General features: G+C 36.3%; 1 protein-coding gene across 1 annotated transcript; it reads left to right on the top strand.

Moving 5' to 3' along the window:
* The first annotated feature begins 10,085 nt into the window (after nucleotides 1-10,085).
* LOC136844000 (piggyBac transposable element-derived protein 3-like) lies at nucleotides 10,086-12,311 on the top strand. Its single transcript, XM_067113014.1, has 2 exons — nucleotides 10,086-10,099; nucleotides 10,979-12,311. Exons 1-2 carry the CDS (start codon nucleotides 10,086-10,088, stop codon nucleotides 12,309-12,311), a joined length of 1,347 nt encoding a protein of 448 aa, XP_066969115.1.
* The last annotated feature ends 1,135 nt before the right edge of the window (nucleotides 12,312-13,446 follow it).

Raw genomic sequence — 13,446 nt, 5'->3', positions numbered from 1 at the left:
ATTCCTTATCAGTTAGTATCTTGATGCGCTTATTTATTTATTTATTTCGTCAAACTAGCATTTTCAAGCGACTACTGACTTACAATCTTTACTTACAACCTCGCTATTTCCTCTGTGTAGAGAAAATACAATGGGACCTTGATACCCAAGTAGTGATTGGTCGAGAGACTGGAAGCTGAACCATTTAGGATCGAAGCTTTGGGTACAAAGCGCATGTATGATAAACATGTAAATAAAACGTAAATAAATGTTCCAAATACAATAAAATGTGTTTAGTATTTACTTCAATTTGTGTCTATAATTTAATAAAATCTTACACGTAAAGCACGTAAGATTTTACCGTAATGTATATAATGGCCATTTCCCCAGAGGAACCGTATTACTTTACTACTGACGAGCCTTTGTTCCTTGTTGTCAGAATAACATAAGGTCGTCCCACTAAAAGGGTAAATGGCAGATGAAAATACATTTTGTTAACTATATACTAGACTAGATAACAACTGATTCGCTTTCTATTTTTAACATTCTATTTTTTACACTGTTTTGAATGTCAGGCTTTAGAAGGACCCCTGTTCCATCCCGCCGCTTAAAAATGCACGTGAAGTTATTTCATTGTTACTAATACTGTGATAAATCTCAAATATAAGAACTAATTATCAACTTGTTCACTTGGAAATGTTATTTATATAGGTAAGACTATTGCTCTCTCTCTCTCTCTCTCTCTCTCTCTCTCTCTCTCTCTCTCTCTCTTTTTGCCTCCCAGGGTCGGGTGTCTTTTTAACATATTTCACTGGGTGCGTTTTCATATCTGAACACGTAATATATTCCAGGTACTTGTGAGGACTTAATTTTATTTTTCGCCAGTGATGCCGTTAAATCAGTTGAGGTTCTAACAGCTAATGCATACTCTTACATGTTTTTCCTATTACAATTAAATGGTCTGGTTAGAATCAAATGAATAAAGGCTGCTGGTAGAAAGTAAGCTCCGTGCAATGACTACAGCAATACAAATTCCATTCTTTGTATAACCAATACATACACACGCCCTCACACCCATAAACGAAACACTAAGCCTACTTATTTCTCCTATCCAGCAAATCTCGCTCTTGTCACGGTTGCTTTCTTGACAGTCGGTACCCAAAGATGGGTAATTATTTCGTCATGGCAATTAGCCGCTGTACTCAGGTCGTTGAGCATTGATATTCAGAAGGTCAGCCTATCCTATTTCACCGTCATTAATAAAAACAATAATAATACTCTATCATGCACAGTATATCAAATTGCAGTTACAAAATGCCTACCCAAGCTACTTCGTGAATAACTTTGCGGAAAAGATGGCCTATTGAGCACTAAATACCTCAAACAATAAATTATGAAGAAAAACGAATGGCTTATCAAAACACTTAACATGTGATAACAATAATAATAAAAAAACCTTAACACTTACGATATTAGTTTGCTTCATTAGTTCCCAACGATTAGCCAAGGCTACTGTACAGTATAATGTAGCCTGGATCTACAACGCCAAACCTTCCATTCCTTCACAGTGCTTTAGTTGTCACTGTTTACATACAAAGTTATTCAATGCATTTTCTATATCGTCAGATATAGAAAGGACGCAAACTTGGCAATACAGTTCGTATGCAAAGGACACGCTCGCAACACTGTACTGGAAACTCGGATTTACTAATGACACTGGCGTAAACAACACAAAATGGTGTTACTGGGAATGTTTTTAGAGGAACCACTGTTTTTTTGCGTAATGGAAAGCATTTAAAGAAAACGGTATTCAGAGATCTTAAGGCTAACATTGCAGTTTTTGTTTTTGGTTTGGTGCCGTCAATATTACCTTTGTGATACCTAGGTTAGAGACAATTAGTTTGAATGCTGTAAAATAGATAAATAAAAAAGTAAAATAAATAAAATGAAATCAGCGTTACATTTATACACCTAGCTCTAGGTTTTTATGATACATGTGACAGAAGCTTTAAGATTTCTTTATTAACAGAATTGAATAGAATATAGAATTTAGGCCAAAGGCCAAGAAGAGCTGGGACCTATGAGGAGCTGAAACGGAAATTGGCAGTAAAAAGGTTTGAAAAGTGTAACGAGGAAAACCTCGCGATGCACTATGAATCAAGTTAGGAGAGGGTGGAAAGTCAGATGGAAGAAGGAGAATACGAAAGGAGGTACATTAAAGGGAACGAAAGGGTTGCCGCTAGGGGCCAAAGGCACGCTGCAAAGAACCTTAAGTAATGCATACAGTGCACCGGATGGGGTGCACTGACGGCACTACCCCTCTACGGGATATATGCTATATATGACCCTGTTTTTACGTAAAACAAATGAGAGGCGTGGATATATTTACCAAAACTAGGAACAAGGTCGTATAACGAGTTACGTATCGTAACTGATCATGCGATCTCCTCTGTACCAAAAGACGAAGGTCGGTGGCTCCGTGGCTCATTTGAGACGATAGACCAGCATGAGGAAAGAGCCGTACACGCAAGAGTATATCAGTATACGAAAAAATACACTCCATAACAATTTACATAAATCATGTCTGACAGAGAAAACGAAGATAAATCCGAAAGTTGATAAAAAAATATGTAAGTTGTATTAGCAACTCTCTCTCTCTCTCTCTCTCTCTCTCTCTCTCTCTCTCTCTCTCTCTGTCCTTAGTGAACGATTTATTATTTTTTCTTACACACATTCATAAAATAGTTCGTAATAAAAACACCATGCACGGAAACAAATACATATACAAATACGGAAACACAGAGCGAACATATTTCATTTCTCAGTAATCAGTTTTTTTTTTTTTTAAGCTGTACTGTTAAGTTTACTTCTCTGGTCATTGCACAGAGGCTTAATAAACTGAAAAACATCACGTGTATGCCTTATTGGCCAAGATATAATAGAAAAATGTTACATTTTGGCAATTGCCTTGTTGCTGGCACAATAAATGTTATTCTTGACTTTTTCTGTTGTTGCTGTTCACGCTTTCAAGCTCCCCCTCTTAGGACCACAATCCCTGTAAACTGCTCCTTCTAAAGCCGTAGCTGTTTCTTAGCGGCTACTTCGGAGGCCATTGGCTCCTTGGTGTCCCATTACTGTTATCTTTCCCCTGGCAGTTCTATTTGGGTCATCGCTCCCTTGACACTCTCTGTGGGCATTGACCTCTTCCCTTCGCCAATTGGTCTTACAAGGGCTAATATCTCCTATAAACCCCAAAGGGAATGTTGCCTCTGCTACTCTCACATCTGGCGGCCAATTCATGAAGATTATATCTCCATAAGACCTTTCTAATAAGGTATTCTGTTTACTGCTGTCCATTCCTTCCTTATTCCTTCCTGTTTCCGGATTTGGTCGTTCATTACTTCGCATTTATGCTATCGTTACACTGTCCTTTCTATCCACGTAATTCTACACATATAATTCTATTCTATTATCAAACTCCCTTTATTCGTACAAATAATAATATATGACTGCATATATCACAGGGGTTTACAAAGTCCGCAAAGGCTTGGAGTGTAGTGCCATTTATGTGTAAATAAATATGATAATATACAAAAAGATTCCACGTGTTCTACATATTCGTGTACGTAGAGAGAAAGAACAAAAGGTATTGTGTTCCTTTACATCGAAGAACTCATCGTACAACTGTGAAAAGTGCTATGTCAGAATATTTAAAATTATGAGAACGCTAATAAAATTTGTAACGCAGTCTGCCTCCACAAAAGAGTCATTCGCATCGTTTTGCATTGTATCAGTGACTCGTCGTATCTGAAATTCTAGCCCTGTCAACAGATATTTCCTGGATAGTGAAAATGGCAGCATGCATAAAAATTACGTGACCAAAAACTGAGTATTTGTCTTTCAGCTGCTATTCGTCCCTGAATTAGATTTTGGTTTGCTTCCAATTTCGAATAAAGCTTAGGGAAACTTGAGTACTTTTGTGACATAAGTTTCTATTTATATTGGAGATAAGTATTTGCTGGTACCATAATGAAAAACTTTTTCATAGAGCGCAGAATTTTTTTTTATATTTGTATGTGAAGTATGTAGGCCTGTATGCAATCATATGCCGGTATATTTATTCTTGTGTAGGATATATATATTTTTTATTAACACGATGAAAGGAACACAAGCAAGCCAAGACTGGCTTTCGACAACGTAAATTGAATATACATATATAATTGGAGGTTTATCAGGATCGCATATATATACATATAATATATACATATATATGTATATATATATATATATATATATATATATATATATATATATATATATATATATATATATATATATATATATATATATATATATATATATATATATATATATATATATGCATGCATGAATGCATGCGTATAAAAGAATTAAAAAGATAAAATTCAATAAATGCCGGAAGAGTTACTTGATAACAATTATTGCTATTCTGAATTAAGGAGCTTTCAGTCACTCAGAAACCAAAAACACTTTCGCTGTTCTAAGTATAATTTGATTATAATGAGAAAGAATATTAATTCAAAAAAGTGTTCGTCTCTACCTCTGTCCAAAACATGAAGTCTTCTCCGAGAGAGAGAGAGAGAGAGAGAGAGAGAGAGAGAGAGAGAGAGAGAGAGAGAGAGAGAGAGAGAGATAACATTCTTATTGTTCAAAGCGTTTACTATCATATCTTAGAACCTGCCTGGTAAGCATCTCTCAGCAGTCACTATTCAACAATAGCCTTAAAAAAACTATTGATACCCAGCCGTTTAGGTTCATAAATTCAGTAACCAAGACTCCCGATATTTAAACGTTGCATAATTAAACAAGTATTATATACACTATTAAAGTCAAAAAATGAACACGACACAGTTATTAACCGAAAAATGGCAAGCGGATCTGCAGTAAATCGGGGAGGGAGAACAAAACATGAATGATCGCTTGAATGAACTTGAAGCATGAGAAAATGGCGACAAAGGAAAAATTACGATAAGAAACATGGAACGATAAATCGCAACATCTTAGGTACAGCGAGCAGGACAAAAGTGAAAGGCAACAAAGGTCAGAGGTGGATATCCTCCCCCACGTCAAGGGACGAAGACTTTCACGAGGACGCAAGGCAAAGGAAATGGAGAGCAGGCGAGAAGGGACTGATAATCGGAAACTACCGAAGCAGTTAACAGAAGTCGGAGTGAATTAGCATTTTCCAAGGCAATTTAGATGCCTTCACCAACATTCTTTCTTCAGTTGTGTGCGTGTGTGTGTGTTTTACAGACTTAAAGAAGTCTATCTCAGCATTTTAAAGCCTATGATAGGAATTGGAGAACGCATCATAACCCACAAACTAATTATTAGTTCCCCGAGGAAAAACTGAGTCTATGAATTAACTCTTTTTTTTTTTTATATCTCTATCAGTAAATCGTTAACATAACGAGAGGTGACTCTAGAGAAAAATACCAGTTCCCGCCACTTTCATGTTTTAACCGCTGATTCTTGAACGAACCCCATGTGCTGAAAAGTTACCAAACAAACGCTTCCTATGCCTCATCAGACAGATTATTAGCTCCCAGATACTGAGCCAATCACTTCAGTTTTTTAAGCCGTAACTCTAATATACTATCCCCGCCAACTACACTTTCTATATGTTCTAGAACAATTCATCTTAACAGTTTCTACCTTATTTACTCCATGTGCTCCCACCATTAAAAGTCTGTTCCATGAAAGAAATTAGACACAATCCTTTCATAAATTTCCACTGTTGCTTTTGTACACTTTTCCAAACTTTTCACAGAACACCAGTCCTCGTTCCAACTATTCTGTGATTCACGGACTCTGTCAACCTACATAGAATAACAATCAGATTTCCAATATTGTTCAGATTCAGATTCATTCCTATAATTTGGACCGAAATTATCAACTTACAAACAAATAAGGATAAAGTTTGAACAGCGTGAAATAGAATCATTCTGCAGTAAAACCTGCAATATTTAAACATAATACATTATTATTATGAAGATGAACCCTATTCATATAGAATACTATTATTAGACGTTAATATATACAATATATATATACATACATATATAATATATATACATGTGTATGTATGTATGTATAGAGAGAGAGAGAGCGCACTTATTCTCTAAAATTGGCAAATAAACAAAAGGATCTTTATTTGAAGAGGAGTAAAAAATACAACAGGTCTTTCAGTCGGTGTGTTTATCTGTCTGGTCTTATGACACTCCATAGTAGAAAAGACATTCATCTATAACGAGGCCTTGAAAGGGCCTCTCCTTTTTGTCTTTCTAAGGATAATAAACACATTCCCATAGGACTCCATCTCATTTACCAGATAAGAGAGAGAGAGAGAGAGAGAGAGATGATACACTATGCCACTTAAATCCTAAGCTTGACAGACTATGTCTTCAGAACTTGAAAAAGAGAAACTATCATTTCAGTTGGGAAGACAGTCACATTAACTGTGCGGAATCCAGACAACTTCAGTCGCGAAAAGTCATTTCATTTCCGTCGGGATAAACTTAGACCTCATTTGTTTCGTCTAAAATGTATGAAGAAGAATTTACTTCCGGTTGGATCACTCCAAGTGAACTTAGGTGAGTTTTGTCTGGATTGTTATTTTTCAATATGCGCACACAACCATAAGGAACAAAGCTTAAATACCATTAACCTTTAAAACAAACTTCCTTAAATTGAAGGCGTGTCACTTACAGTGCTGAACAATCTCCCTGGTGTACTTTTGAATGCTTTCGAAAAGTGATTCGTCCTTTTCACGCTTAAAAATTTCTTTAACAAATAATCGAGGCAACGTCATGCAAAAATTAGGTACATTTCATTGAGCTGGAAGTAAAGTATATATACTAACTGTCCGTACAAACTGCGCAAACAATAAATCTATAAGCGTGCGCAAATCTACACGTATATAACGAAATCAGGCTTAGCGTAATGGAAAATATTAGTTAGATTCAATATTTTGAAGACATAAAACGAATGGGTTGACGTTATGGTCTCGTAAGGTTATGCACAACATAAAGGTAAGACTTCGTAAAAACCGTCATGATTAGCTTAACCATCATAAATGGCGACTTCACTGCACAGGCACACATAAGCGTTCGTTTGATTCCTTTATCCTAGGTTGATATTTGTTTAAGGAAAACGGTCATATAAATGCCATTTCCCACTTTAATTAGAATATAAAATGTCGCAAATTACGGCCCTTAATGAATATTCAAACTTTTATTAAACTATAATTAAAGTTGAATTTAATTCTACGGAAGACAAATATACAGCTCTCCCTCCCCTCCCCATAAAAAAATTCAGGCTTACTGAAAGATCAGTATACTATCCCGGAACTGAAAACGTTAATATTACAGCAGTTATTAGGCTTCCCCTACCAAATAAGTTAATAAGCAGATTCTCCAAATGTATAGGACCTCAGCAAAAACAAAGAAGAGTAAATAAACAACATAGAGGCTGCACCTATTATATAAATCTGTGTTAAACGATCCACGATAAGACTCCTTAAAATAACCTTCGTGGAAAACACGCCATCTAGAGTCGTCCCATCACAAATACATGTCACTGGGTATGATGTGTCAAGTTTCTTAAGAGGAAAAATGGAACTTTCAAGTCAAATGAATGAAAAGGCATCACAAACGCTGGAACCATTACCGAGGGCTATTTGCAAGATAGCTGAGAAAAATTATGAGAAAACGAGGAACCATGTTTACATCTTTGCTCTTCGATGACAAACTTACTGTCCAGCTTTAAAAAGTTCCTTTACCCCGGGAAAAGTCAATTAGTCACAATCCCAATCTCGGCACTCAACAAAAAATAAATTTTAACAAATTAAAAAAGTTCAGTAGTTTTAAAAAATCAATATACCGAAGACTCTCAATACCTATGCATATCACAGCTTTCAGGTGGCAAAGGCACGGAACGAAGGTGAATGAGAACTCTTGCTTCGGGGAGGTTAGCTCCATCAAACTTATTAATATTGCGATTCTCTAATTTCTGCTGAAAATCTGGCAGCTTTGTCAAAATGAGTGACTTAATTATTATGAATTTTACTGATGGAGACGGGAACAAAAAACTATAGACTTCAAACAGATTATAAAATTAAATGATTCTGATGATAGCAATATAATATGAGTATTTAAAGTTCATTTACTAGTTTGACAAATAAAACCGCCTATCAAGACCCAGTCTGAGCAGGAAAAGCGTCCCTAAAGAAAAGAAAGGCCGAAATAAAAATCTCGGTTGAGGATGTAATAAATTGCAAAAACGGAATTCATTAAAGAATAAAAAGACGAGGGAGAGAGGTGGGGGTTGGGAAAAAATGAAATTCTGAGGCAAGAAATAAAATGGGGAAGTGATCCGAATAAGAATCAAAATATTAGTCAGAAAGAACTCGCCCTGTGGAAAAGGGAATTCGAATCTCAAACAAATCAGGAGGAGGAGGAGGAAGAGGATGCTGTGTTGATAATATATAAAACTCATGCCCTGGGGAAAGATGAGTGGAGAAGAGGTTGATTAATCAAAGGTGAAAAGAAGATGGAATTTGGTAAATACATCCAACGATGTTAACCGAAGACAATAACGACATCGCCGGTTCTTCAGTGATCTTACTTTGGCCTTCCCCTTCGCCCTTTTACTTAAGACGAGTTCTAAAGAGGAATTTATCCCGAGTGAGATGGTGCAATTCTACACTAATTCGTAGCTCTATTTTCTTTATGTGGTTCCATTACATTACAAGAAAACTTTTTATTCCCATTTCCTATACTTTCAGTATCTTATTGCCTTCCTTATGTAAACATGGAATCTTCAGTTTTGCTGAACTAGGGCTTGAACTAATTTGGCCTTGTTGTTTTAATAAGAATATCATTCATTATAATATTATTCATCACGTAAAAACTTTCATAAACAACAAGGTAAAAGGATTCTGACTTGAAAACAATCTCCTACAAGACAGAATACCCATGAGAGAGAGAGAGAGAGAGAGAGAGAGAGAGAGAGAGAGAGAGAGAGAGAGAGAGAGAGCTGACCTGGGAAATTTTTTGCTCAATTACACTCAAAAATACATGAGCACCTCGTTACACCACAAGGGGAAAAGTTAACACCAACCGACAGGGAATCAAAACTTTCAAGATTACTCTTTCAAACCGTCCATATGACGTCACTCAGGGATTTGACGAGGCGGCTATTTCCAGCTTCTTATGAAGCTTATTATAAATTCTACCGCGTCTCTGTGTTATTAATATTTGCAGTGCGCCTAAGGCGTACTTTATTTAACCCATTTCATATCACTGAAAACATTTAAAAGACTGCTGCATAAACATGAAATTAGGTCAGAAAATGTTTAAGACGACAAGGAAAGACTTCTGGCTGAGGCTGGTGATGGATAATAAATCAAAAGGGGACTCGTAATCGGATGAGTTTCTGCGATAGAGATAAGAATGTCCAGCAGGAGGTGAATGAATAGGTCACGCCATTCCCCCAAAGATCAAGATCAGAGTTTTGAGGGCCAGAGTCCACGAAACTTTCCAACTCATAAAACACTTTTATAAAGCAACGAGTCTTTTTATTCAGTTACCTCATCTCTTCCAACCACAAGTCCCTCATTGCGAGGGTGGGTACCGTTCTCAACTAGCACTCAGCTGGCCCAGCGTTCGAATCTCCGAGCGGCCAATGAAGAATTAAAGGAATTTATTTCTGGTGATAGAAATTCATTTCTCGCTATAATGCGGTTCGGATTACACAATAAGCTGTAGGTCCCTCTGCTAGGTAATCAATTCAATTGGTTCTTAGCCACGTAAAATAAATCTAATCCTTCGGGCCAGCCCTAGGGGAGCTGTTAACCCACGAGCGCATAATGTTCCTTTAAAGGAACACAAATTCTACATTTTTAAAATCCTTAGTTTATGCAAGCTTATCATTCTAATTCAATTTTCTATCTTTGATGTACTACAGAAAACGTTGAATTTCCCATTTTCTGTATTGTTTTCTCCTACATTTGTTTATAAACAGCAGGATATCATCACAAAAGAGAGGGAAAATACTGGAGCGCCAAAATGCTACACCATAGGTAAGTGATTATTTCTTATTTGTTTTGATTAGTAAAATTCTGTGCCAATTTATAGTGCATACTAAAGAGTAATGAACAGAGAAGCTCTGTGAACCAATAAATCTCTACTATAGAGTGTGGCTTTAGTATCAGAGCTGATTGAATATACATGTTCCTTTAGAGGAACATTATGGAGCCACATGCAGGGGTTATTGGCCCAACCTTAGGTAAATAACCTAAATTTATCGAGTTTTTCCTACTCTACCTTACCATACTTAACCTAGCCTTGTTTTTAACTTAGCATTGTCTAGCCTAGCCTAGCTTGGTCTAGCCTAGCTTAGCTTAGCCTAGCCTAATAGCCTAAATTTACCAAGTTTTCCCCACTTTACCTAAACTATCCCAGCTTAGTTTAGCCTAGCCTAGCCTAAATATCCTAAATTTCATTAGATATCCTTACCTAACCCTGAATACAATACCAAGTATCGAAATGGAACTAAAAAAAAATGAATAAATTATCAATTTTCATAGAAAAATGCTAGGGTATACATATGCATATATATAATGTGTGTATTTTAGAATGTGTATGTTTTGTGTGCTAAATTATTTTTGTTTCTTATGTAAAATAGGTGTATTTAGTTGGCCTATTCAATATCTTTTAGATCATATAATAAACCATTCTATATAGGTGGTGGTTGAGTTAGTGGTTAGGTGATCTTCCTTACTTTCCCTTGTTTGTTTTTTTTCATACTTCTCACCTTTTTTTCCAAGCATTGAATGGCCATGTTGCCCCAGTACTGTGCTTCTTTTGCCTAGATTTCATAAATCAAGTAAACCATTCTATTATACCTTTAAAAATTATAATCTTTTCAGACTTTATTTATGATATTCTTTGCATTGCAGGTCTTTTATGAATGTTGAAGAAGCGGCCAAATACCTGCACAGTTTATCTGATGATGAAGATGCTACAGCCATAGACATTGCATTAGAGCTTCCAGATGATGGAGCAGAGTCTGATGGAGATGATCCTAGTGAAGACATTGTTGATGTGGATGAAAATATCATGCTACTAGGACCTAAGCTTCTAGCTAAGAAGCCTCATATTGAACTGTCAAATAGGAATTCACGTATGGAGCCATGCTTGGGATCGTCAAAGCCAGTAGTGTTGCAGCATCAAGAAGAGTTAGAAGAAATAACATCAAATGCAAGAAAAAACAAGAAACCCCCAAAGAAACGTGCCAAACAACATGAATGGAAGAAATGTGGGCTTGCACAACCAATTAGTAGAAGAGAGTCATCTGAAGAGGATCATCGACCAGCAATTTTGCACAAGTGGGCAGATGAAGGATTTACACCAATTGACATCTTCCAGTTTATGTGGAATGATGAGGTTATGGAGCTTATGAGAGAAGAAACCAACAGGTATCAACAACAAAAATTTGGAAAAGAGCTTTGTGTTACAGTAAACGAACTGTACCAGGTTTTAGGTATACTTCTTCTATCAGGGTATAACAAAGTTCCTAGCAGGCGAATGTTTTGGTCAAGGCAAACAGATTCAAGAAACCTTGCAGTTATACAATGTGGACTATCAGTAAATAGATTTGAAGATATTATTAGGAGCCTGCATTTTGTTGATAACACCAAAAAACCAGAGCATGATAGGATTTACAAGGTTCGACCTTTATTTGATCACTTCAACAAGATGTTCAAGGAACTGGCTCAAGCCATTCCCTCCAAATGGGCAGTTGATGAAGCTTTGGAGCCATACTATGGCTGCCATGGTTTGAAACAATTTATTAGGGGAAAGCCTGTACGTTTTGGGTATAAGTTCTGGTGTCTCTGCTCCACTGAGGGTCTTGTAGCATCTTTCAAATTATATGAAGGAAGAGATTCTGGGCATATAGATGGCTTGACAGTAGGGGAATCAGTTGTTCAAATGTTGGCAAAAGGAACTGTCCCAGTGGGGAGTGATGGGTACATAGACAATTTTTTTACTAGCCTTCCCCTTCTGGAGTCATTCCGAGAAGCAAATATAAACTTGACAGGAACAATTAGAAAAGACAGAGTTAAAAACATTCCTTTGTCTGATGTAAGAAAGAAGGAGAGAGGATTTGCAGAGATTTTTAGAAATGCTGAGGAAACACTCACAATATGTCAGTGGAATGATAAAAGTGATGTAAGAATTGCAACAAATAAGACAGATAGTGAATCATTAACAGTCAGCAATTGCAAATGATATTCCAAACAAAAGAAAGAAGTAGTTACTATACCACAAACTGTCATTATTCAAGAGTATAACAAAGGGATGGGAGGAGTGGATCTGTTTGACCAGTTTCGGGGTAAATACAGGGTATCATTCCGCAAGCAAGTGTGGTACTATCCCTTTTTCAGATTTATTCTAAATGCTTCTATTGTGAATGGTTGGCTCCTATTTAGAAAAATCAAGAAAGTAAATGAACTTCAGTTTTTGAGGGAAATTGTTGGCATTCTTTTGAAGCCATGTGAAAGACCTAGGAAAAGTGTTCCAATGAAATTTTCAGAACTTATACGTTATGACGGAATTGGGCATGACAGAGTAATGGGTGACAGCCAGCGAGGTGTGGCATATGTAAAAAAAATGCTAAGCCAATGTGCACAAAATTTGATGTCGCTCTGCATGTACCATGTTGGTCAAAATATCATAAGAAGTAAGTATTTCTGATGCAAGTTTCGTGCCAAAATTTAAAAATGTATTTTTTGTTTATTTGCTGTCATGCATGGAATTCTGTTTTTTTAAAGAATTATCATAAAGAAAATCAATAAAAACCATTGTTTCCAAGTGTGTATCTTTCATTTCTATCCAATTCACACCCAAAATACAAAATAGATAAGTTACAGAAATGAGCCCACGAAAGCCTACTGAGAGAGCCTCCATGATGTTCCTTCAAAGGAACATTGCAAATTTCCATGTTGCAATAGAAATAATGGAAAAATGTTTTGTATGTGCCAGTTTTAGGTCAAAATATATAACATACGTAAGAATCAAAGAAATCTGTAAGATACAAATGGTACAATGTTCTCATGGGTTGATCAGCACAGTGGTCTGGTTAAACTAAGTTATACTTATCTTTTTCTTCTTCCAACCACATTCCACCAATTTCTCTAAAGATGATATACTGCCATAGTGTCTTCACATGGATGAGGAAATTCACAAAAAAAGATAACATAAGGGTACAAAGGAGAAGTATCATTAGCACGTTAATAAACAAGCATGTAAAAATCAAAGCCAAAAACATAGAGAGAGAGAGAGAGAGAGAGACAAAAAAACTGTAAAATGCAGGGAGTTCTCGGCTCGAAGTCAGTGACTGAATTGAAGGTAAACAAGGACCTGT

The sequence above is a fragment of the Macrobrachium rosenbergii genome, chromosome 12 (genome assembly GCF_040412425.1).
Source record: "Macrobrachium rosenbergii isolate ZJJX-2024 chromosome 12, ASM4041242v1, whole genome shotgun sequence".
Lineage (NCBI taxonomy): Eukaryota > Metazoa > Arthropoda > Malacostraca > Decapoda > Palaemonidae > Macrobrachium > Macrobrachium rosenbergii.
Note: the sequence above shows the minus strand (reverse complement) of the source record. Positions and strands in the feature narration are given on the sequence as shown.